The sequence below is a fragment of the Pongo pygmaeus genome, chromosome 12, assembly GCF_028885625.2.
Source record: "Pongo pygmaeus isolate AG05252 chromosome 12, NHGRI_mPonPyg2-v2.0_pri, whole genome shotgun sequence".
Lineage (NCBI taxonomy): Eukaryota > Metazoa > Chordata > Mammalia > Primates > Hominidae > Pongo > Pongo pygmaeus.
The window spans coordinates 83,683,031-83,696,851 of record NC_072385.2 but is presented as its reverse complement, the minus strand read 5'-3'; the positions used below and the strand labels follow the sequence as shown (position 1 = coordinate 83,696,851).

General features: G+C 35.4%; 1 protein-coding gene across 35 annotated transcripts in view; it reads right to left on the bottom strand.

Annotated features, from left to right (window-relative positions):
• NRXN1 (neurexin 1) overlaps positions 1-13,821 on the bottom strand; it is a 1,133,558-nt gene that overhangs the window by 20,802 nt on the left and 1,098,935 nt on the right. For 21 of the 35 annotated variants that reach the window (XM_063648738.1, XM_063648746.1, XM_054474917.2 and 18 more), the window contains one exon: positions 3,967-4,054. In XM_063648738.1, the coding sequence (XP_063504808.1) occupies positions 3,967-4,054 (88 nt within the window). The remainder of the gene's footprint in view (positions 1-3,966; positions 4,055-13,821) is intronic. The other 14 variants (XM_063648747.1, XM_063648748.1, XM_054474919.2 and 11 more) reach the window with 1 other exon arrangement.

The window sequence follows — 13,821 nt, the reverse complement described above, 5'->3', positions numbered from 1 at the left end:
ATGTTCTACTTTATGCCAGACATTGCAATAAATATCTTCAATATATTAATTAATATAGAACTGAAGGTATGAACTTTCTATTTTTGCTCCCTACTGCTTAGCAAAGCAGTAGGTATATAGTGACACTCAATACTTGATCAATGTTGAAGCTGACAACCCACCAAATATATAACTTCCCTGTTCATTAAGAGTTCTGAGTGGAGCCACAGGTAATTCCAATTTATCAAACATTTGATAAAAGGAATAATTTACTAGTACTCAAGATGATGCTATATTTTTCCTGTTTCTTCCATTAACAGCTTTAGGAAGGTACCTAAATAAGGAACATAGGACATTTTCAGAGAAAAAGCCATTTTTTGAAGGTGGGGGAGGGTCAGAGTGATTAGAAAACTCATGAGTAAATACTTAGGGAGAGTGAGGTACTCAGAAGATTTGGGCAACGCACCTATAAAGGTAATGGTGCATCTCCTTACAAAGATTTGCTTTCACTTGCCCAAGGACTAGCAAATGTGCATAGAAGATATGTCTGTTTCAGAATATTTACCTCAATATGTTAGTTTTATAAAAAGCCAGTATCCCCAAATATAGCCTAATATGCAAAATAATTTTTATTAGGGTATTTCTAACATCTAATAGCAGCAGCTACAATTATCCAATGCTTAAAAATAGCAACAGCTATGATTATTGTCTATATTATTTTATATTTGCATTCAAGATGAATCGCAAGCAGGAAAAAGAGATTTAAGAAAACCAGTATGTTAGGAAACAATGAACTGCAGGAGGGGCAGCCCATGATGAAACATTATTCAGACTTAAACAGGATTCAAACAAAAACAAACAGAAAAACACAACCCCTATTCCAAGAAAAAAGTTGGAAAACAGAAAAACATCATATAAACTAAGAATTTCATTAGAAGCTATCACATAAATAGAACCAATTTCTGCCCAAAGAGCCACCTTCATATGAAGCATTAAAGACAGGCTTGAAAAAAAAGTAATAAGGAGTTGGACAGAAAAAGCTAATGTAGAAAGAGATTTAACATCAGAAATTGAAAGTGAAACAATTCATGGCATACATTATCAAGACCAGGGGAGATAAGATCACAGGACAGGTTTACAGTGAATGATCCCATTAACACAAAATAATCTGAAGTTCTTGTTTTAACAGGAATTGATGAATTGAAAACTGAAGAGTGAGGAGGGACACACTGAAAGAGAGGAGAAAAAGTTAAACTAGGCTCGGTACAAGTGTGTTAAAGTAGCTGTCATTAGATAGAATCAGTAGCTGGTGTGTTTTGTATTTTGGGTAACAGACTTTGGTGCAGTAGAACAGAATTAAAATTGACAGAACAAGTCCATGCAGGCAGCAAGAAAAGCAGGGTTCCTGCTTCATAGAGTTTATCTTGTGGGGAGATTCAAGCTATACATTAATGAATGAAAAACAAATAGATAAGTAAACATGATTCTTTCAGATAGTGATAGTGTGGTAAAGAAAAAAAAGGTAGAAAGATTCCCTGGAGTATGGCAATTAATAAGCTGCTACTCCCTTTTCACTGTGCTATGATATTTAACAAAGCAGACAAAAATCGGGTGAACAAGCAGAAGACGATGGCAAAAGGATTACCCCATCCGCCTTTTCTCTCCTCTCCTCTATCTTCTTCCTCCACCATCTTGTTCTTAGGTCTAGTGTCACCAGAGCAAAAGACAGACAGTAAACTAGTCCATAAGGAATGGTTAATCAGACCTATAAGCAATGCCTCGAAGAACTAGATCATTCAGCTGAGCTCAAGAAGAAAAAGTGACAATTTTAAGTGCAATTAGTTCCTGTGATTCACTAGGTACTCAAGGTAAGGATTCTGCAAGAAGAGTATGATAGCCTATACTTAGACAGTAAAAGAGGGATTCAGCAAGTCAATTAGTAAGAACTTCAACAGTTTTCATCACTGTATTAATACTGTGTAAAATACTGAAAAAATGGATTACCCTCAAGAAAACACTAATTGGGAAAACAAAATCAACTATACATAACACACACCCCAATATACAAAGACCAGACTTTGTTACATGGACAACTCATGCTAGAGGATCTCAGAGAAGATGAGATAGAAAAAAGAGTGTCCTGGTGCGAAAGATTAACACCAGGAAGGTTGGGCATGTGAGCGTAGAAGAAATGGGAAAGGGAAATTTGAGGGTGGGAAAAGGCAGAGAGATGGGACTGATATAATGACAGAAAAGCAATAGCAATGACTTTTTTTTTTTTTTTTTTTTTTTTTTTTTTTGCTAACTAACAGATTAAGCATACCAATGAAAACAAAGGCAAGATCTTAGTAAAGGGGCCTAGGATAGTGCCATGATGTGACTATATCTGTCACGACAACCAAGAGGGAATGATTGCAGAGGTCAATGAGCTGGGAGAATGGAATGGATGATTGTGACAGAGCTGATCATTGTGAATGATAGATGTTTCTGGGGGCTGAGAGTCCTGACTGGCACTGTGGAGCCTAGAGGAAAGGGGACCAGAGCATATCCAGCCTGGTCTCCCACGCCCTCTCCTGTTGCGAGGTGACTGCCGAGCTCTTCCCCATCCCTGACACTCAGCAGCTGCTCTCTAAGAGCTACAGTCAGTGGTTACAATCAGTGGGGGAAGTGATATTCAAATATTCAAAACGAGATGCACGATATACATCCCGATTTACTCTAAAGAGCGGATTTACTCTAAAGTGGTATTCTTCACAAGAAGGCAAATTCATTACTTTCTTGTGACATGAAATTCTCCTGGGATTCTAGGTGACGTCAATAGACACCACTAGCAGATAGTGGTTAGTCCATATCCACCTCACTGATTTTGTTAATGCAAACAATATTATTATTATTATTTTATTATTATTTTGAGACAAAATCTCACTCTGTCACCCAGGCTGAAGTGCAGTGGCGTGATCTTGGCTGACTGCAACCTCTGCCTCCAAGATTCAAGTGATTCTCCTGCCTCAGCTTCCCGAGTAGCTGGGATTACAGGTGCACACCACCACACCTGGCTAATTTTTCTATTTTTGGCAGGGACGGGGTTTCGGCATGTTGGCCAGGCTGGTCTCAAACTCCTGACCTCAAGTGATCTGCCTGACTCAGGTTCCCAAAGTGCTGGGATTACAGGCGTGAGCCACTATGACCAACAAAGAATATTATTGAATTTAAATACTGCTTTACCAAAAACCAAACCAAAACAAAACAAAACTAATGGAAATGAGCCTAACACATGAAGTTATGAATATTTGGAATCAAATCTAGGCTATGAATTCATTCATTTTTCAGGGTCTACAGCCACCACTTAATGGTATAAGGGCTGTATGGTAACAGTATTTATGTTAGTCACATCAGAAGATGCAAACATATCATAAAGAAGTAAAATGCTTCAGCTTAAATTTTAGGGAAACATGGCAAGACTCAAATATTTCTCCATTAAATATATCAAGGACTCTACCTGCTGTTTGTTTTACTACTGCCATAATACCCTCACTTCCGAAATTCAGAAATATATCACTTAAGGTAATTTGCTGGCAGAGTGAGTGGTGGGGACTTTTTGTCAGTAGAAAGGTCAAATAATTTTGCACAATGTGCTGCAATTTTTTAGCTTTATAATTTTACTATAAGTGACCCAAGGGAAAGCTCATTATATTGTTACACACAAAAATTATGTCGTGAGCTAATGAAAAGTGAACGGTAAGGTAGCAGCCCTGTGTGCTATACCCACTGCTTTTTCTGAAATACATAATCTTGGCATGTTTTGTTTTTAATTTTTTTCAATAAATGTGGAAAAATTTATGTAAAAAACAAGAGTCCTCGTCTCACAATCAACCATGGTATAGGAGGATAGACTTCTAGACATGAATATAAGGCCCTTCTAAGGAAAATAACATGCAACAAAGATTTACAGTAAAGCCAAGGAAGTAAGAAAAAAAGTGGACTAACCTAACCCACCTGAGCTCGGCTCACAGGGGTCAATGTCCTCATCATCGCTGGGACACTCTGCTGAGGCCACAAGGATGTCATCTGTGGTCTGCAAAAGAATCACATTCGGTAGATTAATTTAAAGGGTGCTAACAGATTCTCTCATCTTTGTCTCATTGACAAGTGAAACACAATTTGTTTATCAAGAAACCAAATTCACTATTTCCCTTTCTAAAGACACAGAGCTTACATTTTAGATCCTTCATAGAAGTAACTGCCTATTTGTGAAAACTTGATTACAGTTTAGTTTAGATGAGGACGTAGAAATGGTGACAGCCAACTTGTCGATACCCATCCACCCAAATGCAGATAGAAGGTGCACACAGTATCATACAGAGGTTTAAAACAACCTGGCAGAAACAGATGATTTGAAATTTATTACAGCCTGGAGTGCTACAATGTATGCATCAGTGGGCTTTATGTTGTACTTGTGCTTGGCTTCCTAAAAGCAGAATAGCCATAACCTTTTATATTCACGACTGTGTAGAGTTTGATGAATCTGTGAGATATAGCTTGTTATTGTAGGAAACACAGATTAAGTAGAGAATTAGATAGCTCTTTCATTGGTGCAAAAAGACAAGGAAATACAATCCATTTAAGACACTTTTTCACTTTCATTATGATTTCACATTTGAAGCTCATTTTTGTAATGTTCAGATAGCAGGTATTGCTTCCTCATCATCCCTTTCATCATTATGGTTTCATAATAAATGAAAAGTGTATTCAAAGTGGGGGAGGGGAAGAGGTGACAGTTTTCTCTGTGACATTCTAGCTGCTTCATTGCGCTTATAGCAAAAAAGATAACTATCACTGTAATAAAAAGCAGAGTCTGTAAATCCTAGCAGTTAGTCACATAATCAACACACTGATAAGCACGAAAGGTTGTTCTTTATTGCCACTGACAAGCTGCAGTAAATTCAGCATAGATATTGCATGGAATCTGTAAAGGCTTACATCAGAGTTGGCTCTGCTAAGGTAAAACAGAGAAGCCGATGTATACAAATAAATAAAAATATCTCATTACATCTACTAAGGACTAAAGAGATTAGAATTGTTCAAACAATACTCAGAATTGCAACATTGATACAGTTCTCATTTAAAAATGGAATTAAAAGAACACAGGTCTTACTTCAAAGAAAAAGCAAAAATACGACATGAGCACCTAATATTAAAGGAGCACCTAATATTGTCACAGATTAAAGTATAACTAAATTTTTAAGAAAGTTGTGGCATTTTGAAAATGGAGACAAGGGGTGATGCACTTTTACAGAAAGTATTAGGCTTAAAAATCTTTCAAGTGCAGGGTCTTTAAGAACAAAGAATTCGTTCAGATGCGAATGCTTTACAATATAACTTTAAATAAACAGAAATCTTTAGCATTTGAGATGGTTTCATGTTACTCTTAAATTATACTTTTAGTTCCAGGATACATGCGCAGCATATGCAGGTTACATAGGTACACACGTGCCATGGTGGTTTGCTGCACCCATCAACCTGTCATCTACATTAGGTATTTCTCCTAATGCTATACCTCCCCTAGACCCCCACCCTCCAACAGGCCCCAGTGTGTGATGTTCCCCTCCCTGTGTCCATGTGTTCTCATTGTTCAACTCCCACTTATGAGTGAGAATATGCAGTGTTTAGTTTTCGGTTCCTGTGTTAGTTTGCTGAGAATGGTGGTTTCCAGCTTCATCCATGTCCCTGCAAGGGACATGAACTCATTCTTTTTTATGGCTGCATAGTATTCCATGGTATATATGTGCCAAATTTTCTATATCCAGTCTATCAATCATTTCCACATTTATTGAAAAAAATTAAAAAAAAGGGAAAACCCCCACAAATTATCAAATATCAGGAATGAAAGGGGAGTTAGCACTACAAATGCCACAAACATTGAAGAATAAAAAGTGAGAATATTATGAATAACTTTGTCAATAAATTCAACAGTTAAAAAAAAAAGACTTACACTTCCAGGCAAACCAATATTTTCAACTTCCCTTTCTAAAATAGCAGCAGCAAATGCATGAATCCAGAAACTCTCCCAATTGTCTCAGAAGTAAGAGCAGAGTAACATGAGCATTTGGGTTGGTTCCAAGTCTTTGCTATTGTGAATAGTGCTGCAATAAATATACATGTACATGTGTCTTTATAGTAAAGTGATTTATAATCCTGTGGGTATATACCCAGTAATGGGATTGCTGGGTCAAATGGTATTTCTGGTTCTAGATCCTTGAGGAATCACCACACTGTCTTCCACAATGGTTGAACTAATTTACACTCCCACCAACAGTGTAAAAGCATTCCTATTCTCCACATCCTCCAGCATCTATTGCTTCCTGACTTTTTAATGATTGCCATTCTAACTGGCATTAGATGGTATCTCATTGTGGTTTTGATTTGCATTGCTCTAATGACCAGTGATGATGAGATTTTTTTCATATGAGTGTTGGCCGCATAAATGTCTTCTTTTGAAAAGTGTCTGTTCATATACTTCACCCACTTTTTGATGGGGTTGTTTTGTTTTTTTTCTTGTAAATTCGTTTAAATTCCTTGTGGATTCTGGATATTAGCCCTTTGTCAGATAGATAGATTGCAAAAATTTCCTCCCATTCTGTAGGTTGCCTGTTCACTCTGATGATAGTTTCTTTTGCTGTGCAGAAGCTCTTTAACTAGAACCCATTTGTCAATTTTGGCTTTTGTTGCCATTGCTTTTTGTGTTTTAGTCATCAAGTCAAGTCTTTGCCCATGCCTGTGTCCTAAATGGTATTGACTGGGTTTTCTTCTAGGGTTTTTTATGGTTTTAGGTCTTACGTTTAAGTATTTAATCCATCTTGAGTTAATTTTTGTATAAGGTGTAAGGAAGGGGTCCAGTTTCAGTTTTCTGCATATGTCTAGCCAGTTTTCCCAACACCATTTATTAAATAGGGAATCCTTTCCTCATTCTTTGTTTTTGTCAGGTTTGTCAAAGATCAGCTGGTCTTCAAAGAATTAGGAAAAACTACTTTAAATTTCATATGGAACCAAAAAAGAGCCCATATAGCCAAGCCAATCCTAAGCAAAAAGAACAAGGCTGGAGGCATCATGCTACCTGACTTAAAACTATGCTACAAGGCTACAATAACCAAAACAGCATGGTACCGGTACCAAAACAGATATATAGACCAACGGAATAGAACAGAGGCCTCAATGTAACTCTTAATGTCAGTGAAGATCGTTAGCAATTGGCATAATAATCATGTAGGTATCTTTCTAAAAAGAAAGCTTTAAAAGCAAAGATCCATTCTCCTTTTGGCAAACTATATCTTGCTGGGTAATATACAAACAGACTTGATAATGATGTGTTACTGAATTACGTAGTCTTGCCAGTCAATTGCTCCAATTCCCTCCAGAGGAGATAATCAGCTTTTTTTTCCCCCTGGACCAACATCTAGTGGAAAGCTACTTTTATTCTCAATTTCAAATTAATTTCAAGGTTACAGATAATTTCTCATTTTCTTTGAGGAATGTTAAGTATATTGATGAAATCAATATAGTGTTGTTCCTATTGGTGTTTTATTCTTGTTAGAGGGAGGAGGATGTAAATAAATTCTTTAAACCAATGGCTCTCACATCAGCAGTGATAGTGCCACCTTTTCCTTCCTCCACCTGGAGGGACATTTGGTAATATGTGGAAATATTTGAGGTCACAATTGGAATTCTGAGGTCTGCTACTATCATTGTCTCTTTTTGACTGCTAAACATTATTTTCCTTCCTCTTCCTCTCTTCTCCTCCTTTTTTCTTTTCTTTTCTTTCTTTCTTTTTTTTTTTTTTTTTTGGTAGAGATAAGGTCTCAGCTCAGTCTCACTGTGTTGCCCAGGCTGATCTAGAACCCTTGGCCTCAACAATACTCCTATCTGAGCCTCCCGAAGTGCTGGGATTACAGGAATGAGCTACCACACAATGCCTAAATATTATAAAATACACATGACAGCTTGAAGACAACAAAGAATGATCTAACCTGAAATGTCAATAACGCCAAAGTTGAGAACCCCTGCTCAAAACATTTGAAAACAGTTCTGTGTCTTATTTTTCTCCTAAAAGAATGGACAGCATAATAGTATCTATTGTTACAAGGATTAAATTAGTACATGAAAAGTACCTAGAAGGGGACAACACTGTAAATGTTTATTAAAACTTTCAATATTATTATCAACATTTTCTTCAATATTTCATGAATGTAATACCAATTTAATGTTTTTGCACTACATTTATAAATAATATAATTACAGATATTAAACTGAAACTTGTACATATGAATTATTCTTAACTTGAGGTCTCATGTTAAAACTTGTATCAAAATACAGTAGCTATATTGGTATTTTGTTGAACTAAGTACCATCTTTTACTGTCTAGGTTCAAACTTTGACCTTTTAGAAGGCAAACATCAAATATAAACTTAAAAAACTGCTTCTTAAAAAAATTCATTGGCTACAACTGTGTGACTCAGTGCGTAGTGTTTCATGCAGACTAAATTATTTAGGCAATACAAGTTAAGCTTTGTTTTAAAAGCCGACCTATTTTCTTTTGGAACAATTCTACACTAACCAGAAAGTGTGAGAATGTTCTCAGTGTTACCTTCTGCAAAACACAATTCCTAAAATAACAAAAGATGTCATACAATGGTACTTCCTATAGCCCTCTTACAGTAGAAAAAAATAACTACAATGTGATCCTTTTGTAGAACTATGTTTTACTTTTTAATATAATTTCCCTGGTATAATGAAATACGTTCTTGATTTTCATATATGTTTTTCCTCCAGAAATTAAAAACCAGCAACAATCTTGAGAATAAAAGACCTCAAATCAATAGATGGCTTGGCAAAAACCATCATCACAGTATGAAAAATCAGGAAGTGGCTCAAGTGTAGGGGAAAAAAATCAAATTTCACTTTAGAAGCTGAATTAACAGCACAATTTTCTAGCCAAAGCTGTGTAATTTAAATTTAATTCACTGTGTTTGGAGCTGCCGCTATGACTTGCTGTTGAGAGAGTGGTAGAAAGAAACTCAAATATGTCACATTAATCAATTCTATTCTTTAGCATACTTTTCCCTGATGTTTATAACCTTTTTGAGAAAACGGACAACCTGCTGAAAAAGATGGAAGCGTGATCAAGCAGAAGCATTAGCTTTACATAGCAGTCCATTTAGATGAGTGTCTCTAACTGTGCATTTAACCACCCACAAGTGAAATTGCTATGCTGATCTTCCTTAATTCGGACTGGTCTGTACATGCCCATGGTAAGCATCTCTTCTTGTTTAAAATGTGCACTACAATTTAAGTCTCTATACTTTTAGGAAGAAAATGATTTGAACAGAATTCAAGAAATAAAGGCTCTAAAACTTAATCCATCCTTTTCTACATTTGAACACCAATATTTTGTAGGGGTTGAGAAATATATCAGGATGGGGGCAAAAGAATGTTCTTAATGCATGGTAAGAAGGTAGACCAATTGATTTAATACTCAGGGATTTTAAAAAGAGGGAGCATTTGGTTGGGTGGAATTTAGAGAAACACAGATGTATTTTTGTTATTTTTTCTCACTTATAGGAAGCCTTTTATTTTTCAACATCATTAATGGTGGAATTTTCTGTATATGCATTTGCTGTCACTTTAAAAAATATAGCTTAACTGCGTATCCGTGTGGTAAAAATATACAAGGAAAGCATGAATAAATCCAGTATGTAATATTATATCCCTGCTAAGAATAGCATTCCAAGACTTTATTCCTTATGATAAACAGCTTTCCTGAAGACTAATATATTCCAATGAAGACGCTTACAGAAAACTATACTATTAAGACAAATCTGTTTTGTAAGGAAAAAAGCAAATTCCAATTTTAAAATAGGATATTCATTGTCAGTATATGATACCCACAAATAAACCCTTGATTTATTCTAAAATTTTAATTGAAACTTTATTTCTAAACAGCAATAGTGTATCCTGCTATACATCTAAATACGAGGCCAAAAAAACTGTCTCAATGACATGAGCATTGTATTACATTATTTAGCCTAATATTCAACTGTTGTGACTGATATTTAGACTGAATTGATAGCAACACTTAGTGGGTCGAGGACAGTGCTAGCTGAAATATATCTGGTTAACTGATAGGCACTTGTTCTTGCTGATACTTTTCTGTATGCAAAGCTGCTTTGGAAGAGACAGAGCTCTAAAGTGTGGTTTTCATGACTGAATTTAATAGTTTCTCCAGAAAATATTTATCACTAGGTGAGGTTCCTTGAAAAAAAAAAAAAATAACAGGATTCAGGATTAGTATCACAAATTTCCAAGTAAGGTCCACCCCAGTGTCCTGATAACCTATGGAGCAAGAAGTTTCTAGGAGGTGAGGGAAGTCATAATTCTCACCAGAAGGAAAAACTGCAGAAAATAATCCACTTGTAATGTGTATATAGGTATATGATTCCCAAATTGTGGTCTATTTGATTAAATCAAATCAGTAAAGAAATATATCAAATTGGCAATTTCAGTTAATGAACAATCCTATTAAGATACAAGAGGTATTTAGAGGCTGCCTAGATCTTATTCTTGTTTCCACTGTCTCAATGAAGTTGCCTCAACTGACATCATAAAGATGTCAATTTCATGGCTCACTATTTAATAAACATAAAAATAATAAACTGAGATCCAATATGTGGAGGATGAATTTTACCTCCAGCACGTGAATAACAAAGACAGTGAGGCCCAATTACTCAACAATGAATACAAAGCACCTCATCTACGCATAGCATTTTCTGATAGGCATAAAATATGCTCAGTACATCTCAAGGTATAAATTGTGGTTCCAACATGCAAATAATTTATTGTTCTCTCTCTGTTCTGAGGCAAATGAACAAATAACTCTTTAATACAAATAACAATGAAGTAAATTCAAATAGCTCATTTTTCTGGGAGTGTAACAATGTTCCCATATCCATTACTTCATTTACAATTCACCAATAGCATCCTTATCTGGAATGCAGATGGAGGTACTATTATTCAGAGTGTTATAGTTAAGTGTCTGCTAAAAAAATACTCATCTGTGCACTCATCTACCCAATTTGAATGTGTGAACACTGGCTTTCATGAATATGTAGGTCAAAGCTCAAATATCCCTGAAAACAGCCACTTTCACATTTCTTTAATGTTCTTTCCCAATTGATGCCCTAGGCTATTACAAAAAGTGACCATAAATCAGCTGTCTGCTTGGGAAAAAGGCAGACTTGAAAGCCATTCAATTTTCTTCTAATTTTTTTCAGCTGTTTAAAATGTATTCAATGATTCCAGAACCATTAAAGTGGGTTCGAGTAGAAGAACTCTGCCATGGTAAAGAAATCGCGTCTTAATCTAACGTTCATTTTTATGTATATTTGATACTTGTTCTCCTAACAGGCAAAACTCAAAGGAAAATATAGGAATATGGAAATAATGTCACAGAAATACACTTTAATTAAATTATGGGGAAAAGAATAAAACTGAATTTTTGAGTAATCAAAAAATAACATCATTTTAGCAAACTTATTCGAAATAGAAAACCTACAAATAAGGAACCTGCTGTCAGGGAACTTGAAATTAAATTTATGTGTAAAAAATATGTATTTTACTATTTCTTTATGCTACTGATGACCTCTATGCTCATATTGCATATCCATTTTTAGCCAAGGCAATACAGAAGGACTGGCAAAATAATATGAAATTTAAACTTTCAGGAAGCCATGGAACAATCTATTTTTCTGAATTCTCACTAATTAGAATTTGAGAATGTCAGACCTCCAAAGACTGCTGGTAATGGAGTAGAGGTACTGGACGAGTGATCGACTGTGCTTCCCATCTCTTTGTTTTGCTTTTGGACAAAGCACTTTCTGAAATAATTTTGGCCATTTCCAGATTAAATAAATATTGAAAGATGTTTACAAATGTAAATTTAGGCTTCTAGCTGTATCAATATGAATATCTAGTCCTATTATGGATTAGTCACACAGGTTGAAATGAAAAGTAGGGTTCTAGCTGTATCAACATGAGTATCTAGTCCTATTAATGGATTGATGGACTAATTAATAGATTAATTAGTCACACACATTGAAATCAAAATCCTTTTTGGTAAAAGGCCAAAATAAAACCAGACTTTATGATTGCAAAATGCCTATGATGTATAATTTCAACTAGCATGATTCCAAATCCAAGCTTTCATTGTTGCCATGTTAGGGAATGAAAACATGTTTTAGTTAAGCAATCATATATCTTCTTGTACTGAGTCAGATCTTAGAGATCATTAATCTAAGCTCTTCATTTTACATATTGGGAAACTGAAGCTAGAAAATTTTAATTGGCCACAGTTATACTGCTAGTTAATGGCAAATCTATGAGATTATCTGACTCCCAGTAGATTATGTTTTTCTATTATCCCAGATGACTTCTACCTATCCAGTCATCCATCCATCCATCCATCCATCCATCCATCCATCCGTCCGTCCCAAACCATCTTGTTCTCTGATGAATTTTATGTGATTTACAAAGATACGTGATAAAATAAACTTAAAATAAGTGAAAAGGTTGCAAAGGTAGAGTACTGGATTTTAGATAAGTAACCACTAAAATCGTCCTGAAGAAATACACACAGACAGGAGGTGCACATTCACAGCTTCTGCACCATTTGATACGGCAGCACATCATGTAACACTAAAAGAGGAGCACAATTAATGCTAGAGTTCAACTTTTAAAAATCCAATTACAGAAATTCAAATATTGACATAATTACAGTTATTTTGAAATGGAGTTAACCCAGGAAGTTCTTTATTTACTTCTGAAAATCTTTTCTTAAATTATTGTTTTAAAGACCTTACATAACATGCCCTCAGTCTCTGTACCTAAATGCATAACTAATTTTTTGGTGACAAAAAGAAAATGCAAATTATTGAATCTTTTTCTGTCTTTTTATCTCTTTGACTTAGAACACTGCAGGCTATGCTGGCTACAAAATTAACTCAATGAACTCCCTGCTCTCTTCTCATTAAGCCACTGATTAAAATCCTTCCAACTTCCAAGGTCTCTCTCTTATTAACTACTGTCTTCACAACAGAAGTGCTAATGAGATATTCATCTTTGTTTCTCTCACACAACAATCAATCATGAGAGTTCTGTCAGATTATTTCTTATTACATCTTGGGAATAAATATATGGAAGTGATCATTTATTAGCCATATTGGTAGTTTCTCCAGAAACAATCTAAACATATATTGATCAAGTCAGTCTTATTGACACAATGACCTTAGAAGTGAAGGTTCAAGATCAAAGATGTAGAAGGAGCCACATTTACCTTTGGATAAGCAGCCAGTTATAAAAAAACATTTCTCTGCTACTGGGTAGTACTATGACCAATGTCACCTGATTAACTTGGGGATAGATGAGAACTTCCATTCCACACGATGCTTAGAGTATAGAACAGCAAGAAATACGGATGTGGCTGGAAATAATGATGACTTAGTTAACAGAAAGTGTATTTTCTGATTTTGAGTTGATTCATGAGTTGAATACACGCAACGCTTAGGATTGCATGCCCCCAAATAAGCCAATATCTGAGTAGCACCTCTATGCTTGTATCTATCCAGTTGTGATTGAGAATAAACATTATCTGGCTCAGACGTCACAATGTTATCTTGTTCATGTGTTAAGAGGATCCAGTGTCTTCTAGTTCTAGTTAAACTGGAACTCCAAGCTTCTACACTTGACTACTTCATTCCTTATGGTGCACATTGGCTCTTTAATACGTATTTAAGA